Source organism: Acanthochromis polyacanthus, chromosome 19 (assembly GCF_021347895.1).
Source record: "Acanthochromis polyacanthus isolate Apoly-LR-REF ecotype Palm Island chromosome 19, KAUST_Apoly_ChrSc, whole genome shotgun sequence".
NCBI lineage: Eukaryota > Metazoa > Chordata > Actinopteri > Pomacentridae > Acanthochromis > Acanthochromis polyacanthus.
In genome coordinates this window covers 19,802,500-19,817,706 of record NC_067131.1, presented here as the reverse complement: position 1 = coordinate 19,817,706, position 15,207 = coordinate 19,802,500, and the positions used below count along the sequence as shown (strand labels likewise).

Sequence of the window (15,207 nt, the reverse complement as noted above, 5' to 3'; positions counted from 1 at the left end):
AACAAACTAAATTCAGATTAAAAACATACTGGCCTCCAAAATGTTGAAGTAACACTGCATTACTTTGAGTGTGAGCTGCCAAGATTACTTAATTGATGTAAATTGATTTGAAACTCTTTTGATAATCATTATAGTGATGAACTTTGGTTTGTTTCAACTTCCCAATGGTTTGTCTTTATCTTGACATATGGGAATAACATATAACAGCCATTTCTCCCTATTGTCTGACGTTTTATAGGAAGAGAAAAAAAAATGAAGATGATGGTAATATTAGTTGAAGCTTTATTGGGATTAACAAATGTAACACAGAAGTGGAATTCTGAATGTTTACCTCTGAAAAAATTACTATATCACAGTGTGAAAGTTCTATAAAATGTTACTATTGAAGGAAATTCAGCTAAATGTACTTGTGTAAGTAAAAGATACAATATGTGCGTTATATCATTAGTCATGTATCCATGTCTCTCCTGTAAGTAAAATTGTAAATCAATTGAATGTGGTGTCTAAATATAAAAGTAAAAAAAAGGATAAGAAGCTTAAAATTTGAACCTCAAGATTGTACTTCAGTTCCAGCACTGCTGTAATTACACCACTGTACTCATCTGTGAACAATGGAAACATTACTGTAAATCATTATTAAGGAATGTTTCTCTGCCCAACACTGGCTGTAATACACAGCTTTGGTTGCTGTCTGAATGAGGAGGGCGTAGAATCTGGTTTCTCATTGTTTGGCCATTCTGCTTTTCACATTTAGCTGACCTTCTTCTGACATGGTCTCAGTTTTTTTTGGTCTTGCCTGTTAATCCATGCGTGTCGTGTCATCCATCATGACTGTCACTCCGCAGACAGTTTTGATCTACGAGGAATGTTGTGTTTTCGCTGGTGTCAGTCCACACAGTTATCTCATCTAAGGCCTAATGATTAGCAGTGATCCTGTCCTTTCACTAGCAGGTTCACAGGGTTCAGCAGACGGAGGGATATTTGTCAAAACTCACTGTAGTGTCAGAAATTAACGTTCGACAACAGACAGAAACACTGAGCACACAGTTTATTTTTCCCTCAGCTCACCTTCAACCTCCATTTAACGACACAGACAGTGACACTAATTCTACCGTCTTGACAGCCAATCCTGATCAAAAGCACAACAGACGTGGTAACATTTTCTTAAATCTCTGTTTATTTGGGATATTTTATGCTAGTCCATGCGATGCGAGGGTTATTGCTGTGGGATGGAAAACAAAAGGCGCCACTGGTGAGCAGCTATTGCAGCTGATGACATGTCGTGATGAATAAACGGCGTACTTTAACAGGCTTGCGGGCAGACTGTGTGTTTATTTGTCCGTCACAATGAATGCACAAATAAGCAGACAATGCATTTTATATTTTGTCTCCAGCCTAATACGTGCCATAGATGCATGTGGTAATCCTAGAATCACTGCTGAGTGAGTGAATCCTCTCTGGCTTGGCTCCGCTGAGCGACATGTTCCAACCAACAACACTTGCAAGATGATTTGGTTTAATGCTCGGCCATATCCATTGCCTCATGTGTGATGGGAGCCGTGGCTGTTATGTTCTCCTGTTCGTGTTCGGCCTGCCTGCCTGGAGGGGCCTACAGTAAATGTAAACTGATCTGCTCAGGGTGGATTCCTTCAGAACTCTTCACTCAGCAGTCCTTGTTGCAACACCATGCCAAGCCCACATGAGCCATATTCAGCTTTTTAGGAATGTGGATCTACGGCTGGCGCTGGCCTCGGATGCTTGGTGGGTGTAAGAGCGAGATTGAAGGGGAAGGGGGATGTCTGTGTACAATTAGCCCGAACAAAGCGGCCGTTGTCCGGGTTCGCCCTGAAGAAAAGCGAGGACCTTTGTCTGAAAGGGAGGAAATGTTAGAAACTCTGTCTTCCTTTAATGCTGCGCCTGCTGGTTGTGTCAAACTAATCTTATATCAGCTATACTGTAGTGTGAGGGACAGACATGCAGAGACTGTATGGGTGGTCTGAAGTCTGCATTAGAGGGTTACATGTTTTAGTTTATCCCAGTGATCAGAACATCCACCACACAACGTTAGCTTTTCCAACCTCAAACTGACCCACAGGAATTGTCAACAATCTCCAGCTCCACATGGATGAGTGAGTCATTCTCAGCTACACATTTGCTTTTCTGACTTGCCAGGTCCTTTACCCAATCCTGCCCGAACTTCTGAACTGCAATCCATTCAGGGAGAGTCACAAGGGGGCTGGAGAGAGTGCTCAGGTCCTGGGTGCCGGACTGCAGGTCCCATTGGAGATCCAGCAGGTGGTGGAGGTCCTGACCGAGAGCTGGATGCTACTGTCGGACTGTCAGGTCCATCACGAGATCTCCTGTCAGCTCATCGGCTACCTCTTCTACTTTATCAACGCATCACTCTTCAACTCACTAATGGAGAGAGGTAACAGCATCAGAGTCTAGAGCACATCACCTGTTTATCAGCTATCGTACACTGGCTGGGCCTGCTCTTAGAGCTGGGCAAGTTTGGTTAATCTTGTATGACGTGGTAACTCACATTACATGTCTTAATCAGCTTTGGCCTAATTCTCTTACCTCACCCTTTCTGACTGTACATTAAAAAGAAACAAGTGTTTCCTATAGAACTTTTTCTGCCTTTGTTGTAGTTTACGCTTGACTGAAAATCCAAATAATGTTCCTTCTCCCCTCATATTCCCAAGCAAGGAATTCATTCACTCCTCTAACACTGAGGCACACTTTATTATTTATTTTCTTGCTGGGTTTGCTCAGGTTTACCTGCATCTTTATCACGAGCTCAATTTCTGCTCAGAGCTCTGATAAACCTTCTAAGTAGCATTACAACAGTGTCTCCAAACATTTGACTATATGTTCATGTACATATACATATAAAAATGCAGTATCTAAACCTAAATGTACTTTACACCAATCAGCCATAACATAAACCCACCTGTAATATTGTGTTGCTCCACTTTCTGCTGCCAAAACTGCTCTGACCTGTTGGAGACATCGATAGTGGACCTTTTGGGTCCTGTGGGTTGCAGGCTAGGGCCTCATTGGATCAGGCTTGTTCTGGGATTTATTTGGAGGCTTGATCAAATTGGGATCCATGGATTTTGGAGGCTGGGTCTACCTCGTGGATCCTTGGTCATGTTCCTTGAGCTGCAACAATATTTACGTGTGTGGTATGTGTTGAAGTAACATATGATACCCAGGACCTGTGATTTGCCTGCAGAACAATTCATTGTAACAAGATAATCAATGGAATTCACTTTACTCATCAGTGGTTTTAATGTGGTGGCTAGTTAGTGAATATATGGTGCCTGACCTTTACAAAGCATTAGGGCCCCTATCACAGATCAAGAATAGCAGGTTATCCACTTATTTTTCATTCTAAGTATTTTTACACTGTTAGGCCCACCTTTGATTAGAGTATATCACTATCTATACTGCCCAGCTAGCTTTAATAAGACCTAAAGCCGTTAAAACTGCTCTGACCACTGACCAATGAAATCACTGAAATAATTGTCATCATTGATGCAGGATCCTAGACAGAAAAGTGCAGTGCTTTTCTAGGTCTTCTATGTGTCCTCTTTTGGTTTAAATAGAGTTCTGACACTGAGTGAGGGTACCACATGAAATTCATAATGCATAATACTCTACAGTTGCATATTGGAAATGTTCTTGATAGCTTTTACACTCTCATTTCAACACTGCAGCTCTGAGTGACGTCTGACTTATGGCAACGTCTTCCATCACAACGATGCTTTCTACTGTTTACCACCAGAAGTGAACATACTGACACCACAGTGTAGAAATATTCTGTTACAAGTCAAATCATAAAGTCATTCATTTAAATTTACCTAAAGTAAAAGTACTCATTTTAAAGAGGGGCATATTTCAGAATAATGTGCATCACTGGATTTTAATAGTGATGAATTAATCTGTTCATCACTTTAATGTTGAAGTTAACAAAGGGAATTTTGACATTTTAATGTAGTTTATCTGTTGGGTAGTTTGTGAAATTCTCCTAAGACCAATACAATATTAATTTAATCCATAATTTAACATCATAATTGTTGTTTATGTGTTGTATTATCAGACTAAATCTAAAAGTAACTCGTACCTAAAATCTTTAGATATATGTAATGGAGAGTAAAGTACGACAACAGGAAAGGTACCTCAGTAGAGCACAAACAAGTACATGAGGTACCTGACTAAATACCTTCCACCCCTGCTTAGCAGGTGCACCATGAGGAACATACTGTTAATATGACACCAGTGGAGGTTTTGCTATAACTTTGTCATGTTTGGACATGAAGAATAACAATCACACTGACATGTGTATAAACTTTAGCTTCTTCAATTTCCTTCTGCACTGGCTCAGTAGACTGTGATGCATCGAGTGTGAGTTAAGCACACGGTGTGTTTTGGCATTTTTCTGACGTGAGACACTCTGGTCTACTACCTGCAGGCTCATAAACCAGCATGTAAGTGCTCAAGACCACAAGTGTTGGCTCGACCGCATAGATGTTTAGCTGTGACTGCCCTGCTCCCTAGTGGCAGTACAGAGATTTGGCCTCTCCTGTGTAAAACCTCTGAAGTGTGCAGAGTGAACAGTGAAACACAAGGACTTCTGCTGTCAAAAAAGAAGCTGTAAGCAGACACCAAGTTATATGATGCGGCATGCGTTCTATCTTTTTATGTTTTTTTTCACAAAACAAAAACCCAATCAGTTCCAAGAAGAATGGTTCCAACTGAAGCTCTTAATAGGTAGTCACTGAAGGTTTGGTCATTTTTCTAAAACAACAGGTTCTGTAGATTTTCACAAAGGCAACTCAAACAGGAGGCAAAGATTTTTGTTCTGGGTGAAAGTCCAATAACAATACTGAAACATCGCACTAATAAATTTCGCTATTCAAGACTTCTGCACACTGGTGAGTATGCAGAAGTCTGAAGATTTTCAAAAGAACTCACCACCACTTTGGGGGAGTTAAAATATCTCCATCTACATGTCAATATCTACATGTTAATTGGCTCAGTATGTTTCTGAGCTCTGTGACTATCCAGTATGTTAAATGTTATAGTTTTCTACAAATATATACCAATCAGGCATAACATTATGACCACCTGCCTAATATTGTGTTGGTCTCCTTTATGATTCTAAAAACTCCTCTGATTCTGTGGGTCCTGTGGGTTGCAGGGTGGGACCTAGATCAGGCTTTTCCTGGAGCATCCCACAGATGCTCAGTAAGACTTGGCTCTGGGGGAGTGTGGAACCCAGGTGAACACCTTAGCTCTGTTGTGTTCCCCGAGCCACTGGTGAGAGGTTTCTGTAGTGTGTCGGGGTGCATTGTCCTGCTGAGAGTGGAAATTGGCATCAAGGACTGCTGTTGCCATCGGGAAGTCAGGGGCTGGGGGGATTGCTCGTCATGTTTAGGTGGGTGGTACATGTCAAACATCAACATGAAGGCGGTCAGGTATAGCTCAACAGGTTGTAGGGCTTTATTCCCCGATGCAGAAGTCATGTGTTTGAATCCAGCTCATGGCCCTTTGCTGCAGGTCCTTCCCCCATTCTTCTCCCCACTTTCCCATCTCGCTCTCTCACTGCTGTTCTATCAATAAAGCTGAAAAACGCCCAAAAAAAATCTTTTTCAAAAATAAAAAAAGTGGGTGGTACATGTCAAACATTCACTCAAGGTTTCCCAGAAGAACATTACACATTACACCAAGATGATCAATGTTACTCACTTCCTCTGTCAGTGGTCACAGTGTTGTGACTGATCGGTGTATATGTCACCATTATTTTTTTGGTAAATAAGTATGGGAACTATTTTAACTGGTGATTCATGCACATTTGTTCCTCTTGTGAGAGGTACAGTGCCTATCATAAGTATTCACCCCCTTTGATGGTTTACCCTTTTATTGCTTTCATAAATCAATCATGGTCAATAAAATTTAGCTTTTTTAACAAAAACATTTATTGGAAAAAACTCTTTAATGTCAAAGTGAAAACAGATTTCTATAAAATAATGTTAATGAAAGAAAATTATACAAATAGAAATAATTGTTTGCATAGTTATTCACCCCCTTTTTAATTTAATGGTCTAATTCAATAGAGGTCCATCAAATTGTTGCCGATAGTCTCACAATTAGTGAAATGAAGATCACCTGAGTGGTGTGGGTGTGTTTCAAGTGATTGAGTTGTAAAACACCTGTGACTGAAGGGTCCAGAGAGCGGTTGATCAGTATTCCTGGCTACCATTACACCATGAAGACAGAAGAACACTCTAAGCAACTCAGGGAAAGGGTTATTGAGAAGTACAATTCAGGGGATGGTTACAAAAAAATTTCCAAGGCACTGAACATCCCCCGGAGTTCAGTGAAATCAATTATCAAGAAATGGAAGGAATATGGCACTTGTGTGAATCTGCCTAGATCAGGCCACCCTCGTTAACTGAGTGACCGTGCAAGTAGGAGACTAGTGAGAGAAGCCACCAAGACCCCTACAACTACTCTGAAGGAGTTACAAGCTTCAGCTGCTGAGATGGGAGAGACTGTGCATGTAGCAACTGCTGCCCGGGTTCTTCACCGGTCAAAGATTTATGGGAGAGTGGCAATGAGAAAGCCACTGTTGAAGAAAAGTCATATTAGATCTTGACTAGAGTTTGCCAAAAAGCACGTGGAAGACTCCATGGTCAAGTGGAAAAAGATTCTTTGGTCTGATGAGACCAAAATTGAGCTTTTTGGCCATTTTTTTCATTTATATAATTTTCTTTCATTAACATTACTTTATAAAAATCTGTTTTCACTTTGACATTAAAGAATTTTTTCCAATAATTTTTTTTGTTAAAAAAGCTAAATTTTATTGACCATGATTGATTTATGAAAGCAATAAAAGGGTAAAACATCAAAGGGGGTGAATACTTATGATAGGCACTGTACACTTGACTTTAAATCTGCCTCTGGATTGTTGTTTTGCCATGATGTTTCTTCCAGTTTTTGATTATGGACATGTCTCCTGATAAACTCAGCTTTTTTTTATACATCCTAATGTGAACAAGTTGTCTGCAGCAGTGAGAAACACATGAATGTTGTTCCTGTAGTGTTGCTAAATGATGATGAACAAAGAATTCATTTCAGAGATGACTCTCTGCTGATGTGTACACAGGCTCAGAGCCAGGCTTCTACCAGTGGTCCAGAGGCGTGCGAATGCGGGCCAATCTGGACTCACTCTTAGACTGGGCCCATGCAGCTGGACTGGGGGAAGTGGCCTCCGAGCACACGCACACCCTCTCTTCTGCTATCAATCTGCTGGCTACACCTCGAAAGAATTTACTGCAGGTAAAGAGATAAACACACACCATACCTTCTGCAGAGTTATGATTATCCCACTATAAATCATCAGCAGACACATAGCTGAGGGTTGAACGATGCAGTTTTTACAAGGCGGGCAAAAAATGATATCCTGAAAGTTTAATGCTTGTCTGGCTTGTCTTTTGGAGTCTACCACAAATAGACTTTTATGCTCAAATGTAATCTGGTTGAACAGAACTGCAGTCTACCCTGAAAATTACAGCTTCCTGTCTTACTACGTACAGCAGCTGATGGTATGGTTTCACTCCTTGCTCAGATCTTGCACTTTAAAAAAGGGAATTCAAAGTGCTGCAGAAACTAAAGGCCCTCTGTAAATCTTCTGTCAGTCTACTCCCTCTCCAGGCTCAATTGAGCAGAAATGACTTCTCAACATTTGGTAGTAAAAAGGAAAAACTACACAGTTTTAATTTAAAATATTTGGTTCTGCTCACTCTAGAAGTTAAGCAATAAAGATGTTTTAAAATGACAAAACACAAATTATACGCTACTGAACAAAATTAGGAAATGGCAAGCAACATTTTTTTGGACACATCATCAGGAAAGAGACATTGGAACATATTGTCACAACTGGAAAAATTAATAGAAGAGAGGACGAGGCAGACAGAGAATGAAAAAATAGATGGACTGGCATCATGGCTACACATCGAACGGGCAGCAGTCACAATTCGGAAACCAAAAGATCAGATTAGATGTAGAGAAATGATCGCCTGCAGTGAATGGCATGCCACTTGACTGATTGACTGTTGAAGTGCAACATGTACTGTCATGTCTCCACTGGTTTAACATTATATCAAAATATCATGCAAAATATCAAAAAGCCATATAAAGCATACCAAGATACTTTACTAATAAATACAAAATAAAACTATAAAATACCATGTCTAAAAAATTTGTTTATGGTATGAGTGTTTGAAGAAAGTGAGGGAGTCATGGTGAGATCAGTACTGGATCAAATGTCAAAAAGAAGAAGTGCAGCGATGACTTAGTGTCAAAGTCTGAGCAGCTCTTCTATGAAAAGTTAAACTCTTCCAGAGGGTAGGAGCTGATCATGATGATTCTTGTATTCTTGAGCCTGGATCTCAGAACATCGGAGAGCATCTGGTTGGTGTCGAGCACAATCTGAGTGAACTTCCCGGTAGGTCAGCTAATTGGGTGGCTGAGACTGATTGGCTGAAGTGTTGGGTGCAGTGAGGAATGTGTTATGTGTCTCTACGGACTGTACATGACTGTGGAGTGGAGCTTAGAGGCGTCGAGCTGTAGGTAGATTCTCCAGTGTGAGGATTCAGGGGATGTTTGTCTGGCTGGTGACTAGGAGTCAAAACCACATGAGCAGGAAGAACAATCTGGTGGAGAACGAAGAGTTGATCCAAAGTTCATATCCTGCTGACGAACCTGAGGTGTGCTGGATGATTTCCGGCAGACGGAAAGCAAGTTGAACACGGCCAATTCCATCGACACACACAACCACAGGAAGAGGCACTGGAAAAGATACATTTTTACAAAAGGAGTGACCTCAAATATGATGTGTATATCATCGACTTATCATTTTGTTGCAACCTACTGCTGTATTTTCTGATCTCTGTCAAATTAACAGAACAGTGTTCATAATAACTTACAGTGTATACAGTGGGTACCGAAAGTATTCAGACCCCTTGAAATTTTTCACTCTCTGTGTCATTGCAGCCATTTGCCAAAATCAAAAAAGTTCATTTTATTTCTCATTAATGTACACTCAGCACCCCATCTTGACAGAAAAAAACAGAAATGTAGAAATTTTTGCAAATGTATTAAAAAAGAAAAACTGAAACATCACATGGTCATAAGTATTCAGACCCTGTGCTCAGTATTGAGTAGAAGCACCCTTTTCAGCTAGTACAGCCATGAGTCTTCTTGGGAATGATGCAACAAGTTTTTCACACCTGGATTTGGGGATCCTCTGCCATTCTTCCTTACAGATCCTCTCCAGTTCTGTCAGGTTGGATGGTGAACGTTGGTGGACAGCCATTTTGAAGTCTCTCCAGAGATGCTCAATTGGGTTTAGGTCAGGGCTCTGGCTGGGCCAGTCAAGAACGGTCACAGAGTTGTTCTGAAGCCACTCCTTTGTTATTTTAGCTGTGTGCTTAGGGTCATCTTCCTGTTAAAGGTGAACCTTCGGCCCAGTCTGAGGTCCTGAGCACTCTGGAAGAGGTTTTCCTCCAGGATATCTCTGTAGTTGGCCGCATTCATCCATCCTTCAATTGCAACCAGTCGTCCTGTCCCTGCAGCTGAAAAACACCCCCACAACATGATGCTCCCACCACCATGTTTCACTGTAGGGATTGTATTGGGCAGGTGATGAGCAGTGCCTGGTTTTCTCCACACATACCGCTTAGAATTAACACCAAAAAGTTCAATCTTGGTCTTATCAGACCAGAGAATCTTATTTCTCATAGTCTGGGAGTCCTTCATGTGTTTTTTGGCAAACTCTGTGCAGGCTTTCATGTGTCTTGCACTGAGGAGAGGCTTCCATTGGGCCACTCTGCCATAAAGCCCCGACTGGTGGAGGGATGCAGTGATAGTTGACTTTGTGGAACTTTCTCCTATCTCCCGACTGCATCTCTGGAGCTCAGCCACAGTGATCTTTGGGTTCTTCTTTACCTCTCACCAAGGCTCTTCTCCCATGATTGCTCAGTTTGGCTGGACGACCATTATATTGGGACATCCCACAGATGCTCAGTAAGATTTGGAGCTGGGGAGTCTGGAACCTGGGTGAACACCTTAGCACTTGAGCAATTTTTGCAGTGTGTCAGGGTTCAATGTCCTGCTGAGGGTGGCAACTGCCATCAAGGACTGATCTGTCATGGGTAGTGGGGGTTGTTTGACCTGCAATGTTGGTACATGTCAAACATCCACTTGAATGTCAGGACTCAAGGTTTTCCAGCAGAACATTACATTATAAGAAGATTTCCACTTTTCTAGTGTCTGAATGCAGACACAGCTTCACTTCTTTGTTCTGCTGAACAGTTTTGAGATGGTTTTAATTGGCCTTAATGGCTTCTCCTCTGTGTCCTACCTGACAGATGTGCTCCTTTAAAAAACTGTAAATCTCCTGCAATGCATTTTTATATTACCTGCACTTTATTTTTATTACCCATCTCACAGTTTTGTCTGTTTTAGTTTTCTGCTATTCTTTTTTATTTGTACCAGTGTACTATTCTTCTATAGATTCGTGGTTCCTTCACAAAGGGAGACCTCTCCACAATTTCCTTGAAGAAAAATATAGAAAACATAAACACATAGGGAAAGCGTTACAAATGTATATATAATACTGCATACATACAATTTTCCAACAGAGAAATAATTAGTTCGAAATAAGATTAATATGTATTAGTTTTGGGGGGACATGTCCTTAAAATATTATAATTGATTGATAGATCAAATATTTGTGTGTGCAGACGTCTTGGGTGTCTTTGCGCTCCGACCATCCTGCCCTGAGTCTCGCTCAGCTGAACCACCTGCTGAGTCTGTACAGTCCAGCGTCTCCCTGCAGACACATGTGGACTCCATCAGCACAGGACCAAACAGCAGCACACAAAACTGGTTGGCATACCATGAATATGATGATGTGCAAGATTCTCATTAGATTTGTTCGCCTGTAAATTCTTTTAATTTTGCAATATCCCTTCTTCAGCTGACATCCTGGAAAGCTTTGACACCCACCATCCACTGGTGCTGCCTGATGACGGTTACTGTCTCCAGCTGAGGAGGCCAGTGACAGATTCCAGCCTGAGGAAACAGCTGGACAAGCTCAAACTGTTTATTTCCACTCTTTCTGACTCCCAGTTAAATGTCAATGTTGCTGGGGAACAACAGGTACAAAAAATGACATTAACGATTTTAGATTTTTATACAAATTTAAATATACATAATATTTATATACTCTATATAACTCTGTTTCCAAAAAAACGTTGGGATGCTTTAAAAAATAAAACTTAATGCAATGTTTGCAAATCATGCAAACTATGATTTGCAATACCACAAACCAATCGAGAAGAGCATCCCAGAAACACTGACCCTTCTAAATCACGTACCTTTTCTTTTCCCTTTAGTATGTACTGCAGCTGCCCTAACAAAGTGTCTACTGTTTGGTGCAGTATTCATACAACTGGGACACTGCTTCACAATATAATTGCAACCTAGCTTTGACAGTTTGGTCATATAGCACACATTAATATGCATTGCCTGTCCAAAAAAAATGTCGCCTCCTGGATTTAACTCAGCAAATAGGTAAAAGCCTTCCATTGAATAATTACTGCAATGATGAGTACATTTCAGCTGCAACAACTTATTTAGCCCTAGCTGATGCAGTGAGGAATTCTCATTTCTTAAACAACCCTATCAGAAGACATATCCTGTGGTTGTGGAAAGGATGTTGATCTGTCTCAGAACGGTCAAATTATTGGCCTGCATCAAGCAAAGAAAACAACTAAGGAGATTTCTGAAATGACTAAAATCAGGTTAAGAACCGTCAAACGCATTATTAAAACCTGAAGGATAGTGATGAACCATCCTCTCTGAGGAACAAATGTGGTCGGTCATGTGATCTGATAAGTCCACATTTATCCTGTTCCAAAGTGACGGATGCATCAGGGTGAGAACAGACGCAGATGAAGTGACACATTCATCATGTCTAGTGCCTACAAGGCTGTGGGGGTTAGGGTTATGATCTGGGGTTGGTCAGGTTCAGCAACGTTATGTTCCCAAAGAATGAGGTCAGCTGACTACCTGAATATACTGACTGACCAGGTCTTTCCATCAGTGGAGTTTTTCTTCCCTGATGGCATGGACATGTTCCAAGATGATGATCCCAGGATTCATGGGGCTCACATTGTGAATGAGTGGATCAATGAGCATGAGACATCATTTTCACACATGGATTGGCCTCCACAGAGTCCAGACCTCAGCCCTGCTTTGGGATGTACTGGAAAAGACTTGCAGCGGTCTGACTCTCCCATCATCAGTATAAGATCTTGGCAGAATATTAATGCAACTCTGGACAGAAATAAAGGCTGTGACATTGCAGAAGCATATTGAAGCAATGTGCGGCAAATGTGTGTCGTTCTCAAAGCTAAAGGTGGTCCAACAAAATATTAGAGTGAGCGACTTTTTGTTTGAATGGGCAGAGATATTATATCAGATCGGCTGGAAGAGCATGTTGGCTTGCACTGAAAAACGCAGCTGCCTTTAGCTGTCGATGCTGATATTTTTTAGCGTACTGCATCCAAAATTCCATGTATTGGAGCATACTGAATGTTTTTCAGACATGATATATGAGTGGAAGTATGGGTAGTGGAACACAACCTGAGTCTTGCAGAAATGAAAATTGGGAGATGTTCAATATTCTGTGAAAGCCTGAATGGGTCAGTATCCTTCAATGTAAACTGGCAGTCCATGCAAATTTATAGTATGTGTATATAAAATTCACATTCATATAGGTGTCATGAATAGGGAAATTAGCTATGGAGATCAAAACTATTTCTAAACCAGACTGTAAACATGTTTATTTCTGCTGCTGTAAAGTCAGACATTTTCACATCAAGGTCTATAGGGCTTGACTTGCTTTTGGAGTCACCCTTAAGTGGTTTTTCAAGGAACTGCAGTTTTTGGCACCTGCTCGTCAGGTTCATTTTTGTAGCACCAGAGATTGTCGCTTGCAGTAAAGACAGCAAAACAATTATCATCTACAGAGGCAGAAGTTTCCCCCAGGAGTTAATGATACAAAAACAGCTCATAAATGAGACTGAAAATTGACCATGTGGTCAGAAACTAAAAATGAATATTTATGTTATTCCATATCAATAGATATGAAGCAGCAGATATCTGCATGTTTCCCTCATGTACTCGATGAGGTGATAATAGGTCATTGTTGGATTTACAGCTTAACACAATGACCCCAAGCGGTAAAAGTGCAGCAATAAATTGCAAGATGCCAAAGTGTTGTGTTAAATTAGCCAGTTTTTAAATATGGTTTTCAAATGTATTCCTCTTGTGATAATAGTAATTCTCTCCCAGGGTGACGACATTCAGATGGAGGATAAACTGACTATCCTTCCCAATGCCGATCAGGAAACTTTGACTTCACCTCCAGTTGAGGTGATCATATCTCAGGCTACCGTCCAGCACTGCCTGTCCTCCTCCACTACCTCTGTTGCTTTGCCTCCATCACCGCCATCACCCCCTTCTCCTCTCTTCACACACTACCTGGATGACTTCAGCTCCTGTGGCGCTGACATTTTGTCCCAAAAGCTAAAAAATCTAGAGCTGCAGAGCAGAGAGACTGAGAGCAGTGAGGTGAAGAGGTCGACTCTGGACCCCTCCTGTCTCCTCACCCCACCTAACACCCCACAGTTCATAGATCACGTAGATCTGATGAAGGTAGACCAGGAGAAATGGATGAAGGCTGACAATGAGACACTTCCTTGTTCCTCTACAGTTGATGCACACAATGAAGGTACAGAAAGAAATTTTAAGTCATGTTTTCTTCTTCTTTGTCTTTTGTACAAAATTAAACTGAACATGTACTTTTCCTTCTCCGCAGGCGGATTTGTGTTTGAATGTTTGTCAGCACTGAAAGTAGACCGTCTGAAATCAGATTGCAGTGGTATGAAAAGACTTGTTCAGCTAAAAGAAGAAGAGGAAGAGGAGCAGGAGGAAGAGGAGCCAGATGACCATTATGATGCCAATAATGAGGAGGTTTTTAGCTTGGAGCTGGAGCGAGGTGAAAGAGGACTTGGTCTTGCTCTGGTTGACACAAGGGTGAGAGATGCTTCTAGTTAGACTTCAGTGACTGATGAAATCCATAAACAAAAACTAATCGTCCAGAGTGGAGTTAGATTGAGATGATGTCATGAAAACATACATTTTTCTAAGCTCTGGGGACAAATATAAAGCCAGAATTAAAAAGGCATAATGTAGAGTAAAATATTGAGCTTGTTTACAGCTGGATGAGTCCTGTCAACAGTTCTACAGATGACTCTTTTGTAGTGGTCTTTGAGGAGGAAAAAGCTTTTAGGTCTCTGTGGGGTAGAGAGGTGATTCTCTTCATGAGGCTCAGTTTTACAGAGAGGCTGAAGAGCCTTTTTTTGATTTAAAAAAAATACCTGAAAAACCCTCATTTTCTGACGCATATTCAACAGATAACTGAGCAAACCACAGTGGGATCAAATAATGTTGCAGATAGATAATTGCATTGTCAGATATATAAGATATAATGTGACTGCACGACTGGGTCAGTGACTAAATGCAGGTTACCACCACGTAACACAAGAATGGAAAGTTAGAATACTAAGTAATTTACGTTCATAACAACACAAATATGAACAATTAAATATTTAATTGAGAGACAATTAGCTATTTGTAAAGTATTCAAAAACCATTAAACAAACCCAGCCCTGGCAAGGCACATATTCCACCAGCATTACTGTTTTGGTGTTGATTTAAAAATATATATTTAATTTAAAAAATAAAATAAAGTTATGTTATATATGATATATATAAAATGTATCAAATCTTTTGTGTTTTGATTGTTTACCTACATTACATACAGTGTCATCTCAGTGTGAAATTCCTAGCCAGAGCATGACATTTTGACCCTGTGTTCCAGGACACTTCATTAAAGGTGAAGGGCATCTTCATCCGTGCAGTCGTCCCAGACTCTCCTGCAGCACGCTGTGAGAAGCTCGTACCAGGAGACAGGATCCTGGCTGTTAACGGAGTCAGTTTGCTTGGACTGGACTACCAGAGGTAAGAAAACCATAATGTCTCATCTTTTAAACTCACATTTTTAGT

At 40.8% G+C, this 15,207-nt stretch overlaps 1 protein-coding gene across 2 annotated transcripts in view; it reads left to right on the top strand.

The window, feature by feature from the left end:
* The window catches only part of LOC110970692 (ras-associating and dilute domain-containing protein-like), a 37,206-nt gene that overhangs the window by 19,212 nt on the left and 2,787 nt on the right, over positions 1-15,207 (top strand). For both annotated transcript variants that reach the window (XM_051939865.1, XM_051939866.1), the window contains exons 11-17: positions 2,173-2,428; positions 7,175-7,347; positions 10,815-10,959; positions 11,051-11,232; positions 13,432-13,870; positions 13,958-14,175; positions 15,023-15,162. In XM_051939865.1, the coding sequence (XP_051795825.1) occupies positions 2,173-2,428; positions 7,175-7,347; positions 10,815-10,959; positions 11,051-11,232; positions 13,432-13,870; positions 13,958-14,175; positions 15,023-15,162 (1,553 nt within the window). The remainder of the gene's footprint in view (positions 1-2,172; positions 2,429-7,174; positions 7,348-10,814; positions 10,960-11,050; positions 11,233-13,431; positions 13,871-13,957; positions 14,176-15,022; positions 15,163-15,207) is intronic.